General features: G+C 35.9%; 1 protein-coding gene across 2 annotated transcripts in view; it reads right to left on the minus strand.

Annotated features, from left to right (window-relative positions):
- Positions 1-9,784: 9,784 nt before the first annotated feature.
- crb2b (crumbs cell polarity complex component 2b) overlaps positions 9,785-27,435 on the minus strand; it is a 36,813-nt gene continuing 19,162 nt past the window's right edge. The window contains exons 7-13 of one of the 2 annotated variants that reach the window (XM_084087194.1): positions 23,991-24,914; positions 21,052-21,602; positions 20,101-20,266; positions 17,782-18,652; positions 15,604-15,708; positions 13,898-14,024; positions 9,785-12,663 (exon numbers count right to left, since the gene is read on the minus strand). In XM_084087194.1, coding sequence (XP_083943320.1) covers positions 12,442-12,663; positions 13,898-14,024; positions 15,604-15,708; positions 17,782-18,652; positions 20,101-20,266; positions 21,052-21,602; positions 23,991-24,914 — 2,966 coding nt within the window. In that variant the 3' untranslated portion in view covers positions 9,785-12,441. The remainder of the gene's footprint in view (positions 12,664-13,897; positions 14,025-15,603; positions 15,709-17,781; positions 18,653-20,100; positions 20,267-21,051; positions 21,603-23,990; positions 24,915-27,435) is intronic. The other variant, XM_084087195.1, reaches the window with a different exon arrangement.

Genomic DNA, 27,435 nt, shown 5'->3' on the forward strand with positions numbered 1-27,435 from the left:
TTGTTCCCTGTGTCATTTGCAGGACTCAACATCCACCTGTTGCTAGATTATAGGACACAAGTTCAGAGCATCTTCATTTGCACTTCAGACCATGTTGTCTTCAATACTTTCTCATTTGATTACTTATTTATTTATCTTTTGGAACTTGATGGACACAAAGCAACAACAAAAAAAGGCTGGATGACACATATACAGTGGTATAACAGTATAGATTGATGTATACAGCCTCAGGCCACCTGAGTGAGTCTAGTTCCCACACACACTTTCAGGAGGGCCCTGGTGTAGAGAAGAGAGCCACACTGAAGGGCCGAATCAGTGACAGCGGTGTCTGTACGGCTGCCGTTAGACCCTGAAGCGCAGACTTAATTAAACAGACCTCTCTCTCTCTCTTTAATGAAGTGGTCTCCTCCATCGATCCTGCTGAACATTGGGTCTCTTCCACTGCTGGGTTGGCTGGCAGCCATTTGGCTTCGCTCTGTCAGCTCCGCGCGGCTAATTAGCTCTGTTGTTCTTTTGCCTCCCTGAGATTTCCTCCCTGTTTCATGTTGAGGAGGGAAATGCAAAGAGGGCTGGATCAGGCATATAGCAACACAACTGCCACCCGTCCTTACATCCGAAACACACTACAGCGGAGAGACACGTCTTCGTGTAAAGAGTGCTCAGTGTGTCTGTATTACTGTGTGTGGTTATATAATCTATAGACTAACTAATGGAACTTTATTGAAATGTTACCACCATATTTAATGACACATAGGTGTAGAATGTTTGGAGTGGACGGGAGTGAATTTTGTATTTTGCTTTTAATCAGTGTTGATAAGAGCTAAACATGGGGTGCGTTTTCCAAAAGTATTCTTTGGCAACTATGGTCGTAAGTTCCGTCTTTATCAGCAGTTCAGCGAGTTTCCTGAAACCATCGTTCTAATGAACATTCGCAAACAGCATCGCAAAGTTGTGTGTTTGGAACGACAGCCCTTGTGGTTAAAAGCAGAGTTTCTTGTTTGCATGACATGTGGACTCAATAAATCCTTATCTTGAGCAAAATAAGCAAGCTAACATTCAGTACAATCTATATCTTTTATTTAGAATACATACAAATGTCATTTACGTCTTTTAGTTTGTTAAGATATTTAAAGCACCGTTTTTGAAGAGTGCGCATGTGCGTACGTGCTTAAGAACGAGCCTATGATTGAATATGGATTGGAAATAAAGCAAAATAACTGAGAGAAAAAAAAGAGAATTAGTCCTCAGATGCCATGTCTGTAATTTGATCTCAAACGGATTGATTAAAATAAGTTATTACTCCACCACCTGTGTGACATCATTAACCAACATGGTTGAACGACAAATTTGCGACAATACGGTTTCGGGAAACAGTCGTGACTAGTTGATTTCTTCAAAGATGCATCGATTTATGTCGTTGTACGGAAACTCACCTATAAATGAATCTGTTTGCAAACATGATATGAGGCAGGATTGGGAACTGATTGGATAAAAAGTCTCGATATAGACACATCAACTATTCACTTTTTCAGCTGCCTATAGGTTCTGGAATACTTTTCCCACAGGGATTTCAAGAAGGTTTTCATTAAGAGTTGACATGAACTATGCCTTGGTGAATCACAGCATTACAACCTTTTATTTGAAGCAAAAAAAGAATTTGACAATCGGACAAAAAGACAAAGGTGCAAGAGTGAGTTTTTTGTTTGTTTGTTTATAGAGTATGCATGGCCGGCACCTTCAGCAGCTTTGGAGGAATAACCAGAAATAACAATATGAATACTTCGATTGAACTGGCATTAACAGTTTTACATTAGGTTTCAGTGTTTTGAGAGGCATTCTTTGTGTGTGGAGCTTAAGACAACAGCAATGACAGGAGATGTTTAAGGTTAGCTCATATCAAGCACAGTCGCAGCAGAACTGCTTCATTCGCCACATTCACACTGAGCCAATTTAGCATCCGGGGAGCAGCATAATAATAAGATATACAATTATATGCTGGACTGACCCGAAACCATTAGACTGAAATCGTGCCCTATGTATGTATTCAAATAAGACGAGAGGTATCTCCATATGTGGGCAAAATGAGGCTCGAGAACAATGGAAATCTGCGAATAGGCGGGAAAGAGGTTGGCGAGGTGAGGCCGCGGCTTCGCCGTCCAGCTTCATGTTAGTGAGATGGAAACTCAGGAATATTTTTATTATTATTGACGGAGGTATTTTTACCTGGTAATGAGGAAAATGAAAGGTTAGCAATTCAGCTTAAATGTGAAACTATTAAATGTTGTAAAGGTCGGATCTCATTGTGACTAAAAAGTAGATTTTTTATATATATTTCAGGCAAAATTACATTTCTCTTCTATTGTTACTACTGTGATTATTTTTTGTTTTGTACATTTTTCTGAGAATATTTAAAATCTATTGTGTTTTTTCTTCCTTAGAGTACTGAGGTTGCACCATGGTATCAGATAAGATGGTCAGCATGTCATTATTTCACTACTTCACAGTTGCATTACAAAGGTACACTCCAAAATAGCATGATTTAAGAGTAACTTCAGAGCTTTTCCCCCACTGAGTAACTTTAAAGGCATGAGACACACAGGCCAGTGATCGCATGTGTTTATTCTGCCCTCTGCTGGTGAAAAAGGTGCAGTGCTAAAAAGTTAAGGATAGATACATCAGGACTTCTAGACACATTAGAACGTCCTGCTCAAAGCTGCCAGATCCTACAACAACAACAAAAAAGTTCAAGATGCACTGAATCCAGTAAAAGGCATCTAGTGTTTGTATGGCCTAAAGAGGAACATTACCTAGTCACTACTTAAAGCTGCTGTCTGTAACTTTTTTGGGTTAAAAATGATCCAAAATAATTTTTTGAGCAAGTACATAACCAAGCCAGTGTTCAAAACTCTCTGCTTGCCGTAGCTCGATTCAAAACGGTAAGCTTGTAATACTGTTTTTAACTCCAGTGGTACTGGTGGATTTCCGCGGGAAATTCGAGCATGTGTTTGCGTCATTATGTCACATCTGTCCACATAAAGAAGAGTCTCGGCCAGTCGGCGATGAGTGTGAGGATGCTGGAGATTTATAGCCTTTTCTCACAGCACTTGATATAATTAAACTTAGCAATTTGATGGCGGATCCAGAAAGGTTCAAACGACAATCACCAGCTGGAGATTCACCCGTTGTAAAATGCAAAAGACTTCGGACTTCGGAGCGGCTACAGAAAAAAAGAGACTGCAACCGGCCCATGCGGAAACAAGGATAATATCGGAAGGGCATTAAATGTCACGCAATGCTGATGTTGTTAACATTAACAATTTGAGAACAAAGTATAATTTGCATGGTTTGACGTGATTTGATAAGCGATCGTTAGATTTAATCAGCGCAATTTACAACAATGCTTTTTTTTCCTTAGTTGGTCAGAACAAAAGTGGATGTTACTTGTTCAGATTACATTTTCCAGTGAAAACTCTTATGTTGGTCAAACTTCCCAAAAGTAGAATCTGTGATTGCAAATGCCAGGATTCACCCCGGCGGCGACTGACAGCCACACATTCCCCTCAAAACATCGGATTCATCCGCGCTGTTGCCGTGCCGACGCACAACCCACGTAAAGTTGATAATTCCGCGAATAACTGCAATTGCAGATTTCGAACAGAGATGGCGACAAAGAGGAAAAACTACGGACTGCAGCTTTAAAGACATTTATTTTAGTAGGGCCTATCAAATGGAATTCTATGTTATATTCAGTTCCATTAGGCTATATTTAATAGACTGAATTGGTGGGTCAGTTACATTGTATCAACCTGGGCAAATTGGTGCCAGTCAAAGCCGGTCACAATTAATAGCCTAAAGCATATTGTCACTGCAAATAGGCTTCCCAACTAATGTAAATCAATATTAATATCTAAAAGTAGGCCTAAATTTGTCTCTCTTCCTCGTGTTCCTCATCTGCTGTCCTGCAACAGATCAATAACTGCATGGTCACCCTACTTCCAACATCTGCAACTGTATAAATATCATGCTGTTTAAGCTACTAGGATTTTATTGTAAAAAGTGCTGTGCCTGAAGGAAAAAATATGCACTTCTATAGGGTCGCTTTTATCTTCCACAAGCCTGTCTGAGAATACGGTTCTTCTGAAGGAATTTCCAAGCTCCACGTGTGTCATCACAACGACATCTCTCAGTTTACCTCAAACACATTCGCAAATGAACGACCAATGCCTGTATGTTTATAAAATCCCTCAATCATCCGCGTATTCCCCTCAGTATCAATGCGAGTGCTGTTTTACGGCTGACAGCCCCAGAGGAACGCACCTCTAATCATGGCAGGGTGTCTGAACGCAAACACCGAGAATGACATCCCGTGCCAACAATGCACATCCGACACTTCTCTCTCCCTCCAGATCCCTCCTCTGCATTGTTTTCCACGCTTGTCTCCCGGCAGCGGGAGCGTTTCCCTCTCTTAGTGTCAATTAAAAGAGTGAACTCTCTGCATTTGTCAACATATCATCTCCGGGCCCCGGCGTGACGCGCCGATGATTTGTCGGTTCTTCCTGACACGGTGTGGGAGACGGTGATCTCCCTCATTAGAGACAGAGCGAGAGCCATCATATCTGACATGATACTTACCAGCTGAAACCCCTCCACCCTCATCCATGAGTCTGTCAGGCCTGTCATATCAAGCCCCCCCATCTCTCTCTCTCTCTCTCTCTCTCTCTCTCTCTCTCTCTTTCTTAGGGAAAAGTGTGCAGCGCATCCACAAAGAGTGAGAGAACAGGCTTTGTATAGGTGTCTTTCCCAAAGTGAAAGATTTGGACGATGCAATGCAAAGATCTCATATAGTTGAATCTCACGAAACCTGTTGACCTTTTCATATTTCACCCCAAAATGAAAGGAAAAATGTCGTAAATTAAGCCTTTTCGTACCATTAAGTACAACTTTACAATAAGGTCTCATTTGTTAACATTTGTTACAGACACTTTTTGCCTACTCTTTTATATGAGTACTGTGAATTTCGGACATACTTCATTTGTCAGATACTGTTTTTGTGTGATGATAATGTGATGTGAGTAAAGTGAGTAATGTGATGAGTAGTGTAATGAGTATTGCAATGTAAGTGAGTATTGTGATGTGAGTAGTGTAATATAAGTGAGTAATGTGATGTAAGTGAGTAGTGTAATATAAGTAATATGATGTGAGTAATGTGATGTGAGTAGTGTAATATATGTGAGTAAAGTGAGTAATGTGATGCGAGTAGTGTAATATAAGTGAGTAATGGGATGTGAGTAATGTGATGTGAGTAAAGTGATGTTAGTAGTGTAATATAAGTGAGTAATGTGATGTGAGTAAAGTGAGTAATGTGATGTGAGTAGTGTAATATAAGTGAGTAATGTGATGTGAGTAAAGTGATGTGAGTAAAGTGATGTTAGTAGTGTAATATAAGTGAGTAATGTGATGTGAGTAAAGTCAGTAATGTGATGTAAGTGAGTATTGTAATATAAGTGAGTAATGTGATGTGAGTAGTGTAATATAAGTGAGTAATGTGGTGTGAGTAAAGTGAGTAATGTGATGTGAGTAGTGTAATATAAGTGAGTAATGTGGTGTGAGTAAAGTGAGTAATGTGATGTGAGTAGTGTAATATAAGTGAGTAATGTGATGTGAGTAAAGTGAGTAATGTGATGAGTAGTGTAATGAGTATTGCAATGTAAGTGAGTATTGTGATGTAAGTGAGTAGTGTAATATAAGTGAGTAATGTGATGTAAGTGAGTAGTGTAATATAAGTAATATGATGTGAGTAATGTGATGTGAGTAGTGTAATATATGTGAGTAAAGTGAGTAATGTGATGCGAGTAGTGTAATATAAGTGAGTAATGGGATGTGAGTAATGTGATGTGAGTAAAGTGATGTTAGTAGTGTAATATAAGTGAGTAATGTGATGTGAGTAAAGTGAGTAATGTGATGTGAGTAGTGTAATATAAGTGAGTAATGTGATGTGAGTAGAGTAATATATGTGAGTAAAGTGAGTAATGTGATGCGAGTAGTGTAATATAAGTGAGTAATGTGATGTGAGTAGAGTAATATAAGTGAGTAATGGGATGTGAGCAATGTGATGCGAGTAGTGTAATATAAGTGAGTAATGTGATGTGAGTAGAGTAATATAAGTGAGTAATGGGATGTGAGTAATGTGATGTGAGTAAAGTGATGTTAGTAGTGTAATATAAGTGAGTAATGTGATGTGAGTAAAGTGAGTAATGTGATGTGAGTAGTGTAATATAAGTGAGTAATGTGATGTGAGTAAAGTGATGTGAGTAAAGTGATGTTAGTAGTGTAATATAAGTGAGTAATGTGATGTGAGTAAAGTCAGTAATGTGATGTAAGTGAGTATTGTAATATAAGTGAGTAATGTGATGTGAGTAGTGTAATATAAGTGAGTAATGTGGTGTGAGTAAAGTGAGTAATGTGATGTGAGTAGTGTAATATAAGTGAGTAATGTGGTGTGAGTAAAGTGAGTAATGTGATGTGAGTAGTGTAATATAAGTGAGTAATGTGATGTGAGTAAAGTGAGTAATGTGATGAGTAGTGTAATGAGTATTGCAATGTGAGTATTGTGATGTAAGTGAGTAGTGTAATATAAGTGAGTAATGTGATGTAAGTGAGTAGTGTAATATAAGTAATATGATGTGAGTAATGTGATGTGAGTAGTGTAATATATGTGAGTAAAGTGAGTAATGTGATGCGAGTAGTGTAATATAAGTGAGTAATGGGATGTGAGTAATGTGATGTGAGTAAAGTGATGTTAGTAGTGTAATATAAGTGAGTAATGTGATGTGAGTAAAGTGAGTAATGTGATGTGAGTAGTGTAATATAAGTGAGTAATGTGATGTGAGTAGAGTAATATATGTGAGTAAAGTGAGTAATGTGATGCGAGTAGTGTAATATAAGTGAGTAATGTGATGTGAGTAGAGTAATATAAGTGAGTAATGGGATGTGAGCAATGTGATGCGAGTAGTGTAATATAAGTGAGTAATGTGATGTGAGTAGAGTAATATAAGTGAGTAATGGGATGTGAGCAATGTGATGTGAGTAAAGTGATGTTAGTAGTGTAATTTAAGTTTGTAATGTGATGTGAGTAAAGTGAGTAATGTGATGTGAGTAGTGTAATATATGTGAGTAAAGTGAGTAATGTGATGCGAGTAGTGTAATATAAGTGAGTAATATGATGTGAGTAGAGTAATATAAGTGAGTAATGGGATGTGAGCAATGTGATGTGAGTAAAGTGATGTTAGTAGTGTAATATAAGTTTGTAATGTGATGTGAGTTTAGTGAGTAATGTGATGTGAGTAGTGTAATATAAGTGAGTAATATGATGTGAGTAGTGTAATATAAGTGAGTAATATGATGTGAGTAAAGTGAGAATGTGATGCAAGTGAGTAGTGTAATATAAGTAATATGATGTGAGTAAAGTGAGTAATATGATGTGAGTAGTGTAATATAAGTGAGTAATGGGATGTGAGTAATGTGATGTGAGTAAAGTGATGTTAGTAGTGTAATATAAGTGAGTAATGTGATGTGAGTAAAGTGAGTAATGTGATGTGAGTAGTGTAATATAAGTGAGTAATGTGATGTGAGTAAAGTGATGTGAGTAAAGTGATGTTAGTAGTGTAATATAAGTGAGTAATGTGATGTGAGTAAAGTCAGTAATGTGATGTAAGTGAGTATTGTAATATAAGTGAGTAATGTGATGTGAGTAGTGTAATATAAGTGAGTAATGTGGTGTGAGTAAAGTGAGTAATGTGATGTGAGTAGTGTAATATAAGTGAGTAATGTGGTGTGAGTAAAGTGAGTAATGTGATGTGAGTAGTGTAATATAAGTGAGTAATGTGATGTGAGTAAAGTGAGTAATGTGATGAGTAGTGTAATGAGTATTGCAATGTAAGTGAGTATTGTGATGTAAGTGAGTAGTGTAATATAAGTGAGTAATGTGATGTAAGTGAGTAGTGTAATATAAGTAATATGTTGTGAGTAATGTGATGTGAGTAGTGTAATATATGTGAGTAAAGTGAGTAATGTGATGCGAGTAGTGTAATATAAGTGAGTAATGGGATGTGAGTAATGTGATGTGAGTAAAGTGATGTTAGTAGTGTAATATAAGTGAGTAATGTGATGTGAGTAAAGTGAGTAATGTGATGTGAGTAGTGTAATATAAGTGAGTAATGTGATGTGAGTAGAGTAATATATGTGAGTAAAGTGAGTAATGTGATGCGAGTAGTGTAATATAAGTGAGTAATGTGATGTGAGTAGAGTAATATATGTGAGTAAAGTGAGTAATGTGATGTGAGTAGTGTAATATAAGTGAGTAATGTGATGTGAGTAGAGTAATATATGTGAGTAAAGTGAGTAATGTGATGCGAGTAGTGTAATATAAGTGAGTAATGTGATGTGAGTAGAGTAATATATGTGAGTAAAGTGAGTAATGTGATGCGAGTAGTGTAATATAAGTGAGTAATGTGATGCGAGTAGTGTAATATAAGTGAGTAATGGGATGTGAGCAATGTGATGCGAGTAGTGTAATATAAGTGAGTAATGTGATGTGAGTAGAGTAATATAAGTGAGTAATGGGATGTGAGCAATGTGATGTGAGTAAAGTGATGTTAGTAGTGTAATTTAAGTTTGTAATGTGATGTGAGTAAAGTGAGTAATGTGATGTGAGTAGTGTAATATATGTGAGTAAAGTGAGTAATGTGATGCGAGTAGTGTAATATAAGTGAGTAATATGATGTGAGTAGAGTAATATAAGTGAGTAATGGGATGTGAGCAATGTGATGTGAGTAAAGTGATGTTAGTAGTGTAATATAAGTTTGTAATGTGATGTGAGTTTAGTGAGTAATGTGATGTGAGTAGTGTAATATAAGTGAGTAATATGATGTGAGTAGTGTAATATAAGTGAGTAATATGATGTGAGTAAAGTGAGAATGTGATGCAAGTGAGTAGTGTAATATAAGTAATATGATGTGAGTAAAGTGAGTAATATGATGTGAGTAGTGTAATATAAGTGAGTAATATGATGTGAGTAAAGTGAGTAATGTGATGCAAGTGAGTAGTGTAATATAAGTGAGTATAACTTAGATACTATAACTAAAATAGAATAGCAGAGTCCACATATACTTTATAACAATAAAGGCACAGAGACACAATATCACCGGAAACACTTTCAGAATGATTTTTTTTCCAGCTGATGAAAGATAAAAACAATGAAAGCCAATCAGAATCCATCCTGCTTTAAAGAGCAGAATAAACTTCTTAGAATAAACTGAACGATTTTGTCCAGTTATCATTATTGGTGTGAACGGGCCTTAAGAATCACTTCTTTTAATGACTTCAAACATCATTTCAGCATATATTGTGTTCATGGTTCATGATATAAAATGAAAGCACGTCTTTTGTGAAATGGCCAATAATGAGTTGAGGAGGTGTGAGATGTTTTCTTTGTCTAAGGGAGTTTCTCTCTGTGGAATGTTCTGTGTGACTCATTATCTGATGTGTGGAGATAGTTGGTTAAATTCAACACTTACTAATACATAATTAAAATCAAAAGTTGTATCTGATAATATTTAATGGACTTGAGCTGACATTAACAGCTGTATTTTTATTAACAAACATTAACAAAGGTTAATAAATACTTGTATTGCTCTTCTGCCAATTAACCAACATTAATTAATAGAACCTTATTGCACCGTTACATTTTACTTATTCCCTTCATAAATGTATTAAGAATCACAGATTGACTGAAAAATGATCAAATTTAATATAGCAAAAAAATCAAAGGTAATGAGCTCAGCTGTTTGCAGATGGATGGTTCATGTAATAAAATGACAAAATACATTTTAATTTGATGTGTGTTTTTCAGCCACTCAAACATTCAGTAATGTCACATACAGCAATATAAAATGATATTTCATCATAGATTTAAAAATGTACATCAAGTAGAAAGAAACAGTAAATGACACGACATAATATAAAAATACAAATACAGTCATCACATCTCACGGTAATACTGTAACAGCAGAGACACACAATACTGTATCTGTCAATCCAGTGGAAACACAACAAGTGGATTTTAACCAAAATACTGACCGTTTATATAGAAAACCTTCTTCTCTACAGCGTAACTAACTCCTCTAACATCAGTCCAGTGTAGCACAAAACTAGTCACAAAACACAAACACGATAAAAACCTTGCTAAAGGAAATAAAGAGAAAAAAAGTGGATTCTGAAAACAAAATTCTTGATTTTTGGGGTATATTAGCAAGGCACACAGTGTATGCTTCAACCGATTTTTATATTATATAAAACACATTCTTTTTGACATACAAACTGCTATGGACAACAATGCGTTGACTGTGTAAAATATCTTTCTCTTCTTTACAATCATTAACAAAATATAGCATTTCAGCTTTAGTATTTGTGTCTCATTTTCAATGATATCATGTTATCATAAATAGATGCTTTTCATTACACACGAGGAAGAAAAATATTAAACGATGGCCACATTAAGGTACAGTATCAGTGTATTTACACATTTATCCACAAGCTACACTGTACACAAGTACCTCGAATGAAACCCTGACGCTGTGAAACACGGTAACTGTAGTTCTCATCAAACCATCATTCTCACTGAAACACAGAGCCTTCGTTGCGGTCTCTGAAAGCCCAAAACTCTGTGCTTTTTTGTCGTTGGAATTATTGCCGCATTATTCATAGTTTTCATGTAATGTTATTTTTACCAGGTTTGTACTAAGTACTAATGTAGTAAGACAGTGATATTTAAAGACCTTGATTGATATTGATGATGCATTCTATATATGTGACCCTGGACCACAAAACCAGTCACATCGGAAAAAAAAAATTTAAATTGAGATTTTTAAAGTTGAATAAATAAGCTTTCCATTGATGTATGGTTTGTTATGATAGGACAATATTTGGCTGAGATACAACTATTGAAAATCTGGAATCTGAGGGTGCAAAAAAATCGAAACGTTGAGAAAATCTCCTTTAAAGTTGTGCATTTATGTTGGCGATTGTGCTGCATTCACTCACAAAAATAAACGTTTTATATATTTACGGTAGGAAATTTACAAAATATCCTCATGGAACATGATCTTTACTTAATATCCTCATGATTTTTGGCATAAAAGAAAAATCGATAATTTTGACCCATACAATGTATTGTTGGCTATTGCCACAGATATCCCCGTGCGACTCGAGACTGGTGACGTGATCCAGGGTCACATATAAGCCAACAGATGTGTTTATGAACGACCTTATTAATAAAACATACAATGTACAGACAAACAGATAAACCCAGAATATGAACACAATGCGCTAACTTGGATGTTAAGCATATTCCCATAGAAATGCTTGATGTGCAATTTAATGCATCATAAATAACGTGTATATTGACTTTGATCTTTTAAAATCTCAGTCTTTGGACATTAGGACACGTTCAGCACTCTTCAAGGTAAGTGTTTTAGATTGTCCCGCTGTTTTTAGTGAGGAAGCTGCTGTATATGGATCACAAGCGCCCGAAACTGTGTTTGTTCACGTCTTTGTCTTTCTTCTTTAGAGAGATAATCTAAGTTTTAGTGGCTTGACACAGATGATTGACAGGCCTGTGATCAGTCTGAAACCTATGAATGAAACAATGATTCTATATATGGAAAGTGGTCACAGTTTATATTTCTCAGTTTATACAAAAATGTTTGATTTTTTTTAAATCAAGATACAGTACATTAACTTGAGAAGCAAAATGACTTGGATTTTAAGTCTTGCTTTCTGAAGAAAATCATCAAAATGAATTGAGTTTGTGCTTAAAACAAGAATAGGGAAAACAACTTTTCTGCAAATATTCATGACCTAAAATTCCACGAAAGTCTATGTATTCATGTAAAATATAACTTTCTGGGTTTGTTTGTTTTTCCAAAACGTTTCCAGACCTGGAAATTGCTATTTTAAAAATCAATGACTTTGCCAGATTTTTCACGACCGTCTAAACCCTGAAACAAGATTATTGTACTTATCTAACTGACAGATTTTTTCTTTTTCTTGATTTAAGCATAAAATAACTTAATTTTGATTCAATTTTTTAGTAAAAAAGACCATTTTGCTTCTCAAGTAATTGTAAATCTCAAGTTAGGTATTTGTAGAGGAAAGCAAGACAAAAACTCTCTTTCTTTTGCCGTGCACAGTGGCTGTAGATGTAAATGTCCCGAGATGAAGTACAGTAGTCCACTGCTTTCTTTTTAGTGGAGAACGCCAGGTTTTTCTCCACTATCCCTCCACTGAAGGCACACAAAGCTTTGCTCAACGTGCCTCGGCTCATAACAGCCACTCCTGCTGGCTTTGCCTCCTTCATATGTCATGATGAGGGTGAGATGTGTGTCAGATGAGTCTTTCTTCCGGAGGCACTTTGAGCACGCTGCCCATCTCTAGCCGAGCTCCTGCGACCTCCTGCTGACTGGGGCTGTACGCTCCCTCAGACTGGCGTTTCTTCCGGGTGGTGAGAACCAGGCAAACCAATCCCAGCGCTCCCAGCAGGACAGCGAGACACGCCAGCGGGACGGCCACCAGCAGCCACGGCTCGCGCTCCGTCTGCAGCTGCTTCTACAGGAGCACACGGAGAACATTACAGCCCTGGCATTCACTCATTGCAGGACATGTGGACAAAATCGCGGAATCCACACACAAAAATAGAACTTAACGTAAAAACGGATTTCTGAAAAAATAAAAACATTTCTTAGGGCCCTATTATTGTAAATATTTTTAATATGATTTTAAATTGTTACACTTTTATGAATTCAATTGATTAGATATGCTGTTTAATTTTTTTATTTATTTTTTAAAGTGTAATTACTCCATTAAAATGAAATCAAGGGAAACTAAGATGGAAAACATGCAATCTAAAATGTAATTTTTGTTAAACTTTTCCTAAAATTTAATTTTTGTTAAACTTTTATTAAAGTGCTGTTAAATGGCATACATTACTAAAATTTAATTTAACCTTTAAAATGAAATACCGAAAAATTAAAACAGAAAAAAATATAACCCAGAAAAACTGAAATTTGGAACAAAATAAAACTGATTTCATAGGGCCCTAAAAATTTAATTTTTGTTAAACTTTTAATAAATTGCTGTTAAATTGTATAAGTTCAATGATTTCGTGTAATTAGACATGCTTTTTGATTGCTAAAATTTAACTTAAATTCAAAATTTAAACACAAAAAACGTAATTTGGAAAAAAATAAAACGGATTTCATGGGGCTCTAAACATTTTATTTCTGTTTTAACTTGAATTTCATGATTTCGATTAATTAGACATGGTTTTTGATGGTTAAATATTTTTTCTGTAAATAAAACAGAATACAGAAAAATTAGGAAAAAAAACCTTTTTAATTAATTTCGAAGGGGAAAAAAATGATTTGGGAAAAAAATTCATAGAGGCCCTAAAAATCTAATTTCTGTTAAACGTAAAAAAAATTTTTTAAATTCATTAGACATTTAATTTAACTATTAAAATGAAACTGAATCCAGATGTAGGCTAACTGAACAGAAAAATGGAATTTGGGGAAAAAATAAAACACATATCATAGAGCCCTAAAAGAGTAATTTTTGTTAAACTTTGAATAAATTGTTGTTAAATTGTATATGTTCCATGATTTAAATTAATTAGGCATGGTTATATTAACAAGAAAAAAAAAAAAAAAAAATCCAGAAAAATGTAAACAGAAAAAACACAAAAAGAATTTGGGAAAACTGACAGATTTGGTAGGGCCCGAGAAGAAGATGGATGAAACAAAAGGCCCAAGCATTAACCAGCTGAACGAAGAGAAGATCTCACCGTGTTCTCACAGTTTTCTCCGCTGACGCCCGACACACACTCACAGAGGTAGTGATTGGCTCTGTTCACACACGTGCCTCCATTAAGACACGGGTCCGACTCACATTCATCTATATCCACTTCACATCTGGAAAACAAAAAGTCCTCAGTCTAACTATAGTTTACACATTTCCACTTTTTGTGGCAAGAATTGTATATCTGCATTAAAAGATGCCACCATTAAAGTGACGAATCAAAGCTAAAGAAACTTTTTCTCTGGTAGATTTACATAAACCTGATTACAGATGCAGAGCAAACAAGCAGATGTTGCTCACTATTTATATTTTGTGGACAAAGTGGACAGACATTTGTGTGCGAATCTGGCAAGTTCAATATTTTTCCTGTATAAGCATGATTGGTTTCTGAATAAACATCCTCTGTTGCACTGTTATTGTTACTAAAATTAAAACTATAAAAAGTATTTTTTGTTAATTGATTTAAAAGATATATAAATGATTTTTATTTTTTTTTGAAATGATGCCTATAAACTGAAATAAGTAAGTAATAAATATAACAAAACTAAAACTGAAATAAAAATAGATTAAAGCTAAATATGAAAAAATAAATGAAATTTAAAAAAATAAACTGAAATAAATAAGTTGAAGTTGAAGTACTAAAACTATCAAAACTTAGTACAAATAAATTAAAGCTAAATAGAATTTTTTTAAACAAATAAAACGACCAAAAAGTATATAATATAATTACTAAAAACATTAAAATTAAATTAAAATGAAAAGTGAAAATATAAAAATAAAAGCCAATTCAAAATATTAATGAATAGACAAACCACATGTATTTACACAATACAGATTGTTGCAAAGCAGCTTCACATTAATAAATAGGAAATTAACTTAATTAATGTTGCAAAATTAATTTTTAAATAATAGAACAGATTCAGTTTCAGCTCTACAGAAGACAAGTGTCATTATTCTGCTCAACTTATATAGTTCAATACGTGTCAATGTTCCAAAGTTGATCATTTATGAAATAAACTCAGCAGGTCTAGAGAAGATAACCATGTCAAGATTAAGATCAGTTCAGTTCAGTTCATTAACAGTGGCAATGCTGCAACGTACAGTACATTCAGTAAGTAACATTTTAATATAGCACTGCTTTGTTGGCACTGAAACGATATTCCTTTCACTAGTCGTCTTCCTCCTAGTCCCTTGAATACATTGAAAGGAGTGTTGATCCAGGGACATGTTTTGGTAAAGTATAAGTCCATTAGGTGTAATAATCCCCACATGATGAGTGAGTGTGTGTGTGTGTGTGTGTGTGTGTGTGTGTGTGTGTGTGTGTACTTGTACAACTATCTTTGTGAGGATCCGTTTGTCCGTTTGAGTTTTAGACCATTGGAGTGAGGACAAAGAGAGTAAAGTGAGGACATTTTGGCCGGTCCTCACTTTCTGAGAGCCTTTAAAGGCCTGTTTGAGGGTCAAGACTTGGTTTTAGGGATAAGGTTATAATGAGGTCAAGGGTCGGTTTAGGGTCAGGGGTCGGGTTAGGCACTTAGTTGTGATGGGTAAGTTTAGGGTAAGCGGCTACAGATTGCATTGTGTCAATGAATGTCCTCATAACGATAGATGTACAAGAGTGTGTGTGTGTGTGTGTGTGTGTGTGTGTGTGTGTGTGTGTGTGTGTGTGTGTGTGTGTGTGTAGGATCTCACCTCTCTCCGCTGAAGCCTGGTCTGCAGGTACAGTTCCTTCCCCAGGATCCTTCAGTGCAAACGCCTCCATTCTCACAGTCTGAATCCACAACACACTGACGCCATCTGATGACACACACTTAATTATCAATGATCAATAAAAGAAATGACACACTCTCAGGAAAAAAGGTACAAAAGCTGTCACTGGGACGGTACCCTTTCAAAAGGTTCTAATATGTACCATTTAGGTACTAATATGTCCCTCTGAGATACTAATATGCACACGTTAGGTACAGAGATGCAACATTTGAAAGGGTTCGACCGCAGTGACAGCTTTTGTACCTTTTTTCTGAGAGTGCATAATCCTTAATGTGAAAATACAACAAGGCTTTATAGATATTAAACTCAATCAAACCAGGGTCCTTTTCTTTGAATATGGTTTTGAATCAGTTGGTACAATTCGGCACAAATCTTTGAAGCAAACTCGAAGTTCTTCCAGCAGTGTTGATTAATAGAGTAACGCATTTGACTTTGACCTTGTTATTATTCAAGTCGCTGTTTAGACTTAAATAAGCAAAAGCTTAAGAGTCTATGTTCGGATCATTATTGCATTATATGCTTCTGTGTTATATGTTTGGCAACAGTTCTTCTACTGTAACCCTCATTGATGGAGTGTCTAACTTTTCATTTCTTAAACACCCGTGTATGAAGACACATGATGGTCATATTCCAGGATGATAATGTCAAGATTCTTCAGACTCAGATTGTGAAAGAATGTTTGTGAGAAGCATGAAGAATCATTATGTCAAAATTCCCTGTAAAATTAATTAATAATTCCCTTTGAGCTAAATTTACCTGTTTCCCTTACAGAGAGATTGTAAAACTAATCTTAATCGAGCGGTTTAGTCCAAATTTTCTTTTTAAATATCTTCATTTGTGTTTTAAAGATGAACGAAAGTCTTAAAGTGATATTTCACCCAAAACTGAAAATTGTCATCAATTACTCACTCTCATGCCGTTTAACTTGATCTCCTAAAACTAAAGCTGAAATAAAAAATAAAAACTATTTTTGAGGGGAAAAAAACAATAAAAATGACAAAATAATAAAATGATTAAAACTTTAACTAAAAGTAAAATGGAAGATATAAAAATAAAAACTACATTCAAAATATTAAGAAGAACTATAATAAGAAGCAGCAAATCATCATATTAGAATGATTTCTGAAGGATCATGTGACACTGAAGACTGGAGTAATGATGCTGAAAATTCAGCTTTGATCACAGTAATAAATTACATTTTAACATATATTCACATAGAAAACAGTTATTTAAATCTGTTATAATATTTCACAATATTACTGTTTGTACTGTATTTTTGATCAAATAAATGCAGCCTTGGTGAGCAGAAGAGACTTCTTTCAATATATGTGTGTGTGTGTGTGTGTGTGTGTGTGTTAGCCAAGTGTCAAGCTAAACAAGTAAGCATTCAAAGATCAGGGGCCGGTTGCATAAACCTCTAAGACTAGTGTAACAAGTTAGACTTCAATTTTTTTTCTTTAAGGCCATGTGTCCACCAAAGCGCTGAAAACACTAGCCGCTCTGCCGAAAACGCCTAGCTATGAGCGCTTGAGAGCGTTTTGGCAGCGTTACGTTTTTTTTCAGTTGAGACGCTTTGCTTGTTATGATACGGAATATCCACAAAAGTGTTACTAGTATCTCATTTCACACATATTTTGTTTCAGTGTTGATTCTATATTAAAATGTCGATACAATGTAACGTATTTTCTCTGCTTCTTGTTTTAAATGATTTAGTTCTGTTATTATGCTTGTTGTTGTCGTCTGTTGACGTTGTACAAGCAGAATGTGGCGGTTGGTCGGTGTGGTATTAGTCCCGCCTGTGATTGGACGGTTTGGTAAAGTGACAGTGATGAGCGCTGCGTTTTACCCAAAGTTGAACATTCTTCAACTCTCGGCTACCTGTAAAAAACGCTTTGGTGGACACGGCCTAAAACTGTTCATAGCTTTTAAAATCAGTTACATAAAAAAAAAACAAGATTGGCCTAATTTGATTCCGAAAAGGAAGATTGACTGCCCCAGACTGACTGCTAGTGGGTCATGCTAGAACTTAAGACACCGTGTTAACATAATGGCTGTTTCTGCAACCGGCCCCGGGCCCCATCATCTGCAGACATCACTCACTCGCAGGACGGGCCCGTGTGAGCAGGTGGACAGACGCAGGTGTATCCCGGGACCGTCTTCACACACGAGCCTCCGTTCTCACAGCGATGCTCCTGGCACCCGTCCACCTCCTCCTGGCAGTTCTTCCCAGCGTATCCATCAGGACACTCGCACACGTAGTCCCCGGGCAGATCCCGGCACACGCCGAAGACACAGGGCTGTTGGACACACTCGTCCACGTTCTCCTCGCAGCGTTCACCCGTCCATCCCGGGACACATGTGCAGGCGAAGAGATTGAAGAGATCCGCGCAGGAGCCGTTGTTCAGGCAAGGCTCGGAAACACACACACGGGAGCCGGAGCATCCCAGCTGAGGCTCTGCCGTCCCGCCAACTCGGATGAACTGGGACGTTTGCGGCGCCTCGCCCTCCAGGCGTCCGGAAAACGGTAAATAAACCCCACCGATCCGCACCTCTCCCAAACAGCCGGTGTAGTTCTCCGCCAGCCACACGGTGGAGGAGTTGAAGAAGTTCAAGCTGCCAGACGCCAGACTGGATCCCGATATCCGGCCGTCCACGGCCAGCGTCCAACGGGAAGCGGAGTTCCTCGAGACGGATGTGTAGAGCAACAACACCTGATGCCATTCTCCATCCGAAACAGGGACTTCGCTGGTGAAAGCGTGCACATCCAGACTGTTCCCCTCACGAAACTTCACGATCAGCGAGGAGTTCAGAAGCCCCATGCAGAAGAACTCCAGCCGGTCCGAGGCGCGCAACAGCGTCCCGTTCTCCTCGCGCGTTCGCAGATCCATGGAGATCCGCGTCACCGGGAACAACAGGGAGCCGTTGGCACTGAACCTCAGAGCGTTGCTCTCAAATGTGGCGTTGGCTAAACCTGGAGTGAGGAGGAGTGTGTTACACAGGGCGTCACAAGTGTGTTAACACTTACTTGAACTAATCCAATTATTTACTTGACATACACTGGAAATGTCAATCATTTAACAACACATTTGCATGGTCACATGGTTCTTTGATGTTGGTCATGGTGCGTAAGTAAACTGATCTTTTTTTAGCTAGTGTTTTATTTTAATTGTTTATATTTTAAAATGATTTTTCATATAGGGCTACATGACTGCCAAAAAATGTAATTGTGATTATTTTGTCATATATTGAAACTTAGACTGTTATCATTTTATTATTATTAGTTCTAACTCTAATTATAAAAAATGACAGATATATATCACTGTTGTAAATTACAATAAACTATGACTATTCAATAAAAAATGTATGTGATAATATAAAAAAAATATTTTTACACTACAAGTAAAAATTCTACATGACTGCCAAAAAATTCAATTTTAACTTTTACTGTTTTATTATCATTATTAGTTTTAACTCTAATATTATATAAAATATTACTGTTGTAAATTACAAAAAAACTGACTATTCAATAAAAATGTACTTAATATTAAAATGTGTATTTTACACTAAAAGTTTAAATATTACATGATAGCCACTAAATTATTATTTTGTCATATATTTCAATTTGAACTGTTAATGTTGTTTTTATTATTATTATTATTATTACTATTATTATTATTGTTGTAACAAAAAAATATGACAGAAATATATTACTCTTATAAATTACAATAAACTATGAAGATTCAATAAAAAATGAAAGTTAAAATACTAATATTTATGTCTTAAATTCTCTCAATATGTTAATATTCTTTGACGCAATACTTTGAAACCCTCAAAGGTGAACATTTAAAATCATAAAGCTTTTATTTTGACAGAATACTGGTGAAATTATGTCATATTTTATTTTATTAAGTAGCAAAAATAAACTATACCGACTCTGTTCCGGTTCAAATTGAATCCAATTGGATTCAAATCAATGAACCAAAAATTACACAATGAAAAACAAAAACAAAACTGTATTTATTTACATTCTTTTTTATTTTATAGATTTTTTTTTATTTATTTTTTTATGAGCTTTCCTGAAGTTCTAACATTAGAGCATTCCACTAGAAATGCCAAGATCAAAAAAAGTACACCTTCAATGCACATACATACAAAATACATTATTTTTTATTATTATTAAATTTTTTATTTTGGGTCTGTGCGTTTAACCACTAAATGTATGGGTCAAGTTCAAGAAGATTTCAAGGAAAACATCCTAGATTTTCCAACAAACTCAAAAAATGCATTGTGGGTCAAACTGACCTGAAACAAAATATAAGGGTTAAATGTTTATTTTTTTCATATGACTTGTTGGGTTTCGTCTGAGTTTAGTTAAGAATAAAACAGGGAACACTGAAGCTCAGTCAGTCGGATACTCACACTCATAACCATCAGGCAGATCCACACACTGAGTCCCGGAGTCACACGGATCGCTCACACACCACACACGCGTGTCACACGTCTTCCCGGAGAAGTTCAGCGGACAGGAGCACACAAAGTCATTCCAGATGACCCGGCATTTCCCGCCGTTCTCACAGGGCTTCATCTGCAAACACAATGTGTGATAGTACAACATCTGAGGAGTCGAGGCAAACACCAGAAAAGTGTGTAACACTCAGCAGATGTTAGTACAGTAGAAAAGATTTGTTTTTGGAATAGAAAGTTCATTAGAACAGCATTTATTATGTTGGCTTGACAAATGTTAACAACTGGCTCGATATTACTGTTAGCAATGTGATAAAACATGCTAGCAACATGGTAATTCATGTTAACAATGTGTTAAAACATGTAAATATGGTAAGTTATGCTACTAAAATGCTAAATCATGCTAGCAACGTGTTAACCATGCCAACAACATGCTAATTCATGTTGGAAATGAGCCAAAACATGCTAATTCATGTTAGCAACCTGTTAAACATGTTAACAACATGCTAATTAATGCTAGCAATCTGCTAAAACATTCTTATTCATGTTAAATTTGTGGAAACTTGTTAACAACATTAATTAATGCTAGAAATGTGTTAAACATGCTATCAATATGCTAATTCATGCTAGCAATGTGCTAAAACATGTTAGCAATATGCGAATTAATGTTAGCAATATGCTAATTGACGTTAGCAATGTGCTAATTCATGCTAGCAATGTGTTAAAACATGTTAATTCATGCTAGCAGTGTTTTTCTCTTTCCACTTCACTAAATTTAAAGCTTATCAAATCTTTAGTAACATTATAAATGTCTTTACTGTCACTTTTGATTAATTTGCACCCTTGATGAATACAAGTATTCATTTCTTTAAACTGATCCCAAACTTTTGAACGGTAGTGTCTCACCTTACACGTCTGGTCGCCCACACACCCCTCCAGCACATTCGAGGAGTTTCTGGGTAAGTAGCTTGAATGCTGTGGTTTCTGGCTGATGCTCCCCGAGTACATGAACAGTTGTGTGTCGTCTATCCGGACGTCCTGCAAACAACCCTTGAAGTATCCGCCCCACTGTACAGTGTTTTCTCCTTCGGGAAGCCCACCGAGATACGCCACATCTCCCGCCTCCACCTCAAAATCAACATGACTGGCAGAAATCTGCTGCGTTTCATTAAACACTAAAACACCTTGTTTTTTAATAGCCACAAAGGCCTTCTCCCCATCGGTTAGGAATCTGGAGGCCTTTATGATGGAGTTGTATATCGCAATATATACTGAGCCATTTTTCAGAAAAAGAGTGAAGTAAGCTTGATTGTCATGCTGGAGCTGAAAGACCAGGCCGTCCGAATGCCGTGATCTGAGCCACAGCGACACGCTCAGGTTTGAGTCGTGCTTCTGGAGGATGGGGAACGCAGCGAAGCTTCTGTTGCGCTCGTGACTGAACGTCCATGAAGAGTGCTCTGTTGGGGAGAACGCTTAAAAGTTTTAGTGAAAAGCATCCAGAACATACGAGAGAAAACATGTACACCTTAAAAATATTTTTAAGAATTTATAGTTGATGAGGCCTGCTTTAGGAGACTTAAGATTTGTTTAAAGCTGCAGTTCGTAACTTTTTTGGGTTAAAAATGATCCATAATACATTTTTGAGCAAGTACACAACCAGCCAGTGTTCAAAACTCTCTGCTTGCCGTAGCTCGACTCAAAACGGTAAGCTTGTAATAATGTTTTTAACTCCAGTGGTACTGGTGGATTTCCGCGGGAAATTCGAGCATGTGTTTGCGTCATTACGTCACATCTGTCCACATAAAGAAGAGTCTTGGCTAGTCAGCTATGAGTGTGAGGATGCTGGAGATTTATAGCCTTTTCTCACAGCACTTGATATAATTAAACTTAGCAATTTGATGGCGGATCCAGAAAGGTTCAAACGACAATCACCAACTGGAGATTCACCCGTTGTAAAATGCAAAAGACTTCGGACTTCGGAGCGGCTACAGAAAAAAAGAGACTGCAACCGGCCCATGCGGAAACAAGGATAATATCGGAAGGGCATTAAATGTCACGCAATGCTGATGTTGTTAACATTAACAATTTGAGAACAAAGTATAATTTGCACGGTTTGACGTGATATGATAAGCGATCGTTAGATTTAATCAGCGTGATTTACTGCAATGCTTTTTTTTCCTTAGTTGGTCAGAACATTAGTGGATGTTACTTGTTCAGATTACATTTTCCAGTGAAAATTCTTATGTTGGTCAAACTTCCCAAAAGTAGAATCTGTGATTGCGAATGCCAGTATCCACACCGGCGGCGACTGACAGCCACACATTCCCCTCAAAACATCGGATTCATCCGCGCTGTTGCCGTGCCGAGGCACAACCCACGTAAAGTTGATAATTCCGCGAACAACTGCAATTGCAGATTTCGAACAGAGATGGCGACAAAGAGGAAAAACTACGGACTGCAGCTTTAACGTGTGAAAATATGACTCATGAAACACAGTCCTGCCAAATTATCATTACCATGTGTTTGTACAGTAGTGTTTTGGTCATTCTCATTCTTGTTTGCTATTAATGATGATCAAGGATTCGCAAACTTTTTTTGTCAGCCTCTGATTTAAAATATTTACTATTTTAAGTTAATATTTCAATAATTGAACAACATGTTCATAGTTCTGTGATATTAGTTAATGGTCACAGGACATGCAGGTAAACCAATAAAATATTTTTTTAATCAATTTTATATTTTTATGATTTAGTAAATAATTAGTTTTTACTCAACTTATAAACAACCTGTAGTTTCCTCACAAAATCCAGTTTAGGGAACAGTGTTTATTTGATATATTTAGGAACATTATAAATGTATTTACTGTCAATTTTAAACATATTTGGTGTATAAATTTCTATTTTTACTTTTAAAATATTACTAAAACCAAATTTTTGGGTGGCAATGTATAATGGTTTCCACACAAAAAAATGAAGCTTGTATGTTTTCAACATTGATAATAATCATAAATGTTTCTTGAGCATCAAATCCTCATATTAGAATTATTTCTGAAGGATCATGTGACACTGAAGACTGGAGTAATGATGCTGAAAATTCAGCTTTGATCACAGGAATAAATTACAGTTTTGTATTTATTCATATAGAAAACAGTTTTTATTATAATATTTCACAATTTTACTGTTTTTACTGTAATTTTCATCCTAAATGCAGGCTTGGTGAGCAGAATACTTTTATTCAGTAAGGATGCAATAAATTGATCAAAAGTGACAGTTAAGTAATTTATAATGTTTGAAAAGCTTTCTATTTCAGATAAATGCTGTTCTTTCTATTTATCACAGAATCCTGAAAAAAAAACTGTTTTCAACACTGATAATAATAATGTTTCTTGATAAGCAAATCAGCATATTAGAATGATATCCTGTAAAAAAAAAAAACTAAAAAAAAAAACTTTTGAAGGGTAGTGTATAATGTCACAAAAGATTTCTAGTTATTTTAAATTGAACAAAATATTTCACAATATTACTGTTTACAAATAAACGCAGCCTTCCTTTAGTGAACAGAAGAGACTTCTTTCACACAAAAAAACTATTCTTAAATTTAATTAATAAACAGTAGCGTGTGTGTGTGTAGTGTGTATATATATATATATATATATATATATATATATATATATATATATATATATATATATATATACATATATATGTGTTTTTTTATTAAATAGAGGCATCAAATAAGGCTTATATTAAGGCTTACCAAATTAAGGCTTACAAATCAAAGTCGTATCATTGACACATAATTTAATAATTCATTACGGCAAGCTGTTATTTAAAAAGTCAGCTCACCTTCTGAACAGTTGTGTCCGTGAAACGGCGTGTGGCATTGGCACATGTAGTCGGTCCACAGATCCACACAGTGTCCTCGCTCAGAGCAGGGATCGGGACGGCACCGCTCGCTCCTCTCACAGCCCATCTGCACATACTGAGAGCTGAGGTTTCTGGGTAAAACCAGCTCAGCATCTACACGCAGATCCTCCAAACACCCGACGAACGCCGTCCCGGACGCCGTGTTGTTGAGGAACTCTTGAGGAACGCCTCCGATGTGTGTCTTCTCCAAGCCCTTCGGCTGGAAGGACAGAAGCTGGTTGTGTCCTCCATCCTCGGCGGTCTTGTTTTCTGAAATCAGGGTCAGAACGAGTCTCTCATCCACACTAACAGAGACTTCATGCCAGAGGCCGTCACTGAACTCCCCGGTTAACGTCACAGCAAGCTTTAAATCTCCAGATTCGGCTCTGGAGAGAAGATTCCCACCTCTCAGCTCCAGTGTAAAAAAGTGCTCTTGGCTTCCCCGGTAGAGGAGGATTGCATCTGGTAAAGTCGTCCTGAACCTCATCTGGACACTGGGCGCCTGTGATCCCGCATCCCGGCGACTCCGGTTACTGTGTGAAACCTCCAAGACCACATAACCTCCACCCGTCATGGAGAAGGTGGTGGAGGTTTCGCATCGGTCCCCATGATAACCAGAAGGGCATGTGCAGGTGTGTCGATGCTCCTCTCCATGCAGTGACGGCCAGCAGGTGGCGCTGTTCAGGCAGGGGTCGTCCACACACCCGGTCAATTCGATGTCACAGTCCCGGCCGCCCCAGGGCAACTGGTCCCGCGCAGGACGAGGACAGTAACACACGTAGTCATTAATGCCATCCTCACACCGGGCACCGTTCCGACACGGCTCGCTCTCACACTCATCCACGTCAATCTCACACACCACACCTGCAGGGGGATCACACACACACAGGTCATGTGAGGCTTGCTGGACTGCTGTTCTACAAAACTGTTAGTCTTATTCAAAAGCTTTTTATATGCAACACAGTTTTTCTGATCTAAATTAGGATTTAAAATGTAACATGGTTTGCTTTGCTTGTTTGTAATGCTGTACAATTCGGCAACAATTTTATGATTATGTATCAATATGACTATAAAGAAGAAGAAGAAAAAGAAGAAGTGTTAATAATAATACATAAAATATATAATAATACTAAAGAAAAAATAAGAATTATCACTATTGTAAAAAACATTATTTAGTATTTAAGTAATACAAATATAAAAAGATAATGTTTTATTATTATTATTATTGATAATATAATAATAATAATACTATAATATTAAGTAGCCTACTATTACTATTGAAATATTTCACTATAATATAAAAATGTAGTATTTAAGTAATACAATATAAAAAATATAATCATACATTTTATTATTGCTGTTGTTGTTGATAATATAATAATAACAATACTATAATAATAAATAAAATACAAAATAATACTAAATAAAAAATAAGAAAAAAGAAATATTACTATTGTAAGAAAATATTAATATTATTTTATTATTATTATTATTGTGGATCATATAATAATAATAGCAATACTATAAAAAATGACAACTATTACTATTGTAATAATTCACTGTAAACTTAAAAAAATATTTAAGCAATATAATATAACAATATACTAAGTTTTATTTTTGTTGTTGATAATATTACATAAAATATACAATAATACTAAATATAAAAAATACTACTATTGTAATATTTAGTTGTAAAATTTACTAATATTATGGCCAACACTTTTTGAAATACGCAACACATATATTTATTTAATTAAATTATAATCGCAATAAGCCATATCATGATTCCAGTTTTATTTTGATGAATTGTGCAGCCCTACGCAACACTCTTTTATGTGAGGATTTTAGAGATCCTGTGACTAAGAAAGTGATTGGTTATACTTAAACTAATTATATCAAACAAATGAAGAAAACATAAGACTTCATTTGAGTGAAAGCCAACAAACCAAAAAAAATGCAACTGACAATGTAAATCTTAAGCAGAAACTTATGAAGCAACTGCAACCTTGATCAATTACTAACAGCACAGTGAGATAAAAGCAAATAAATTGACTTTAACTGCATTTACTTTAAGCCTTTTAGCAATGTAATCCTGGTAAAAGGATTGGCATGCCAGCGTATGGTTGGAACGGTTGCTTCTACTTAACTGAAGTTTATTTAGTGTGTTTAATTTACTGTTAACTACCGCTGTGAATAATAATACTGCACCTGTAAATATGACCAAACTACACCAGCACACAACAACTAGAGCGCTCTGTTATTGAGCAACCATTATAATCAATGTCAGTGCAAACTGTAAAGAGTTCTAGTAGTTGCTTGTAATACATTTTGCAAATAAGATTACGGATAAGCTGCTCGGAAACAATGTGTATTGTGAAAAGCACTATACAAATGAAACTGACTTCTGAATTCTAGCACATGTTATGCAGAATGCAAAAAGTTGCACTACAGTTAAATTTATCATGCATATATATATATATATACAGTATATGAGGGAAAAGAAACAAGTTAATATACTGAAACCAACAATGTTAGCAATACCACAATACTGAATTTCAAGAGTAAACTAGAACAATACAATCCTAGAGCGGACATACAGTAGTTTTTACAGTAGTTTTCCAGTACAAATATCTAAATTCTTAAATCAAGATACATTTACTTGAGATGCAATACAATGAAATAATAGTCTTGTTTTCAGACAAATTTAATGCAAAGGGAAAATACGTTTATTTTTCTGACCCCACTTGCAGAAATATCTCAAATTCTTAAATAAAGATATGCAAAATAACATAAAATAAGAGGCTTGTTTTCTGGAGAAATTCTTCTAAAGAAAAAATGCACTTAATTCAGAGGAAAAACAAGTTTATTTTTCTGACCCCATTTAAAAAATGAAACAAACTTACTTATTTATGATACATATTTTTCAGAAAACAAGACTTCTTGTCATGTGTCATTGTACATATTTGCACTGGAATACAAAACAAAAATACTGAGTGAGCAAATCACTCGTTGCGTTGAACATGAGTGTCTTTATTTGTGCTTTTCAATTAATAACTATGTGCCTGAAAATCCAGAACACATTCTACAGTTTATGTATGATATTCATGATAAATTGAATTTCAAAGGAAGGAACCAGTCGCTCTTCGTGGACAGGAGAATCCCGAGTTTTCTGCAGGCTTTTCCCACATGACTTCCAGAACGCTCCGACACTTTACCTGTCAGGAAAAGCATCCCACTGCAAATGACTTTCACTATCAGTCCTCTCATCCCGGCGGAGTCACTCTCCTCCTGACACGAGTGACAGTTTCCAATGTTTTCTTCCTACTTCTCTCGTTGCTCCTTTCTTTCCAGCGTCTTTGTATTTTTCCCTTTTGCACAAACACAC

This window comes from Abramis brama (assembly GCF_963993115.1).
Source record: "Abramis brama genome assembly, chromosome: 16".
NCBI classification, from domain to species: domain Eukaryota; kingdom Metazoa; phylum Chordata; class Actinopteri; order Cypriniformes; family Leuciscidae; genus Abramis; species Abramis brama.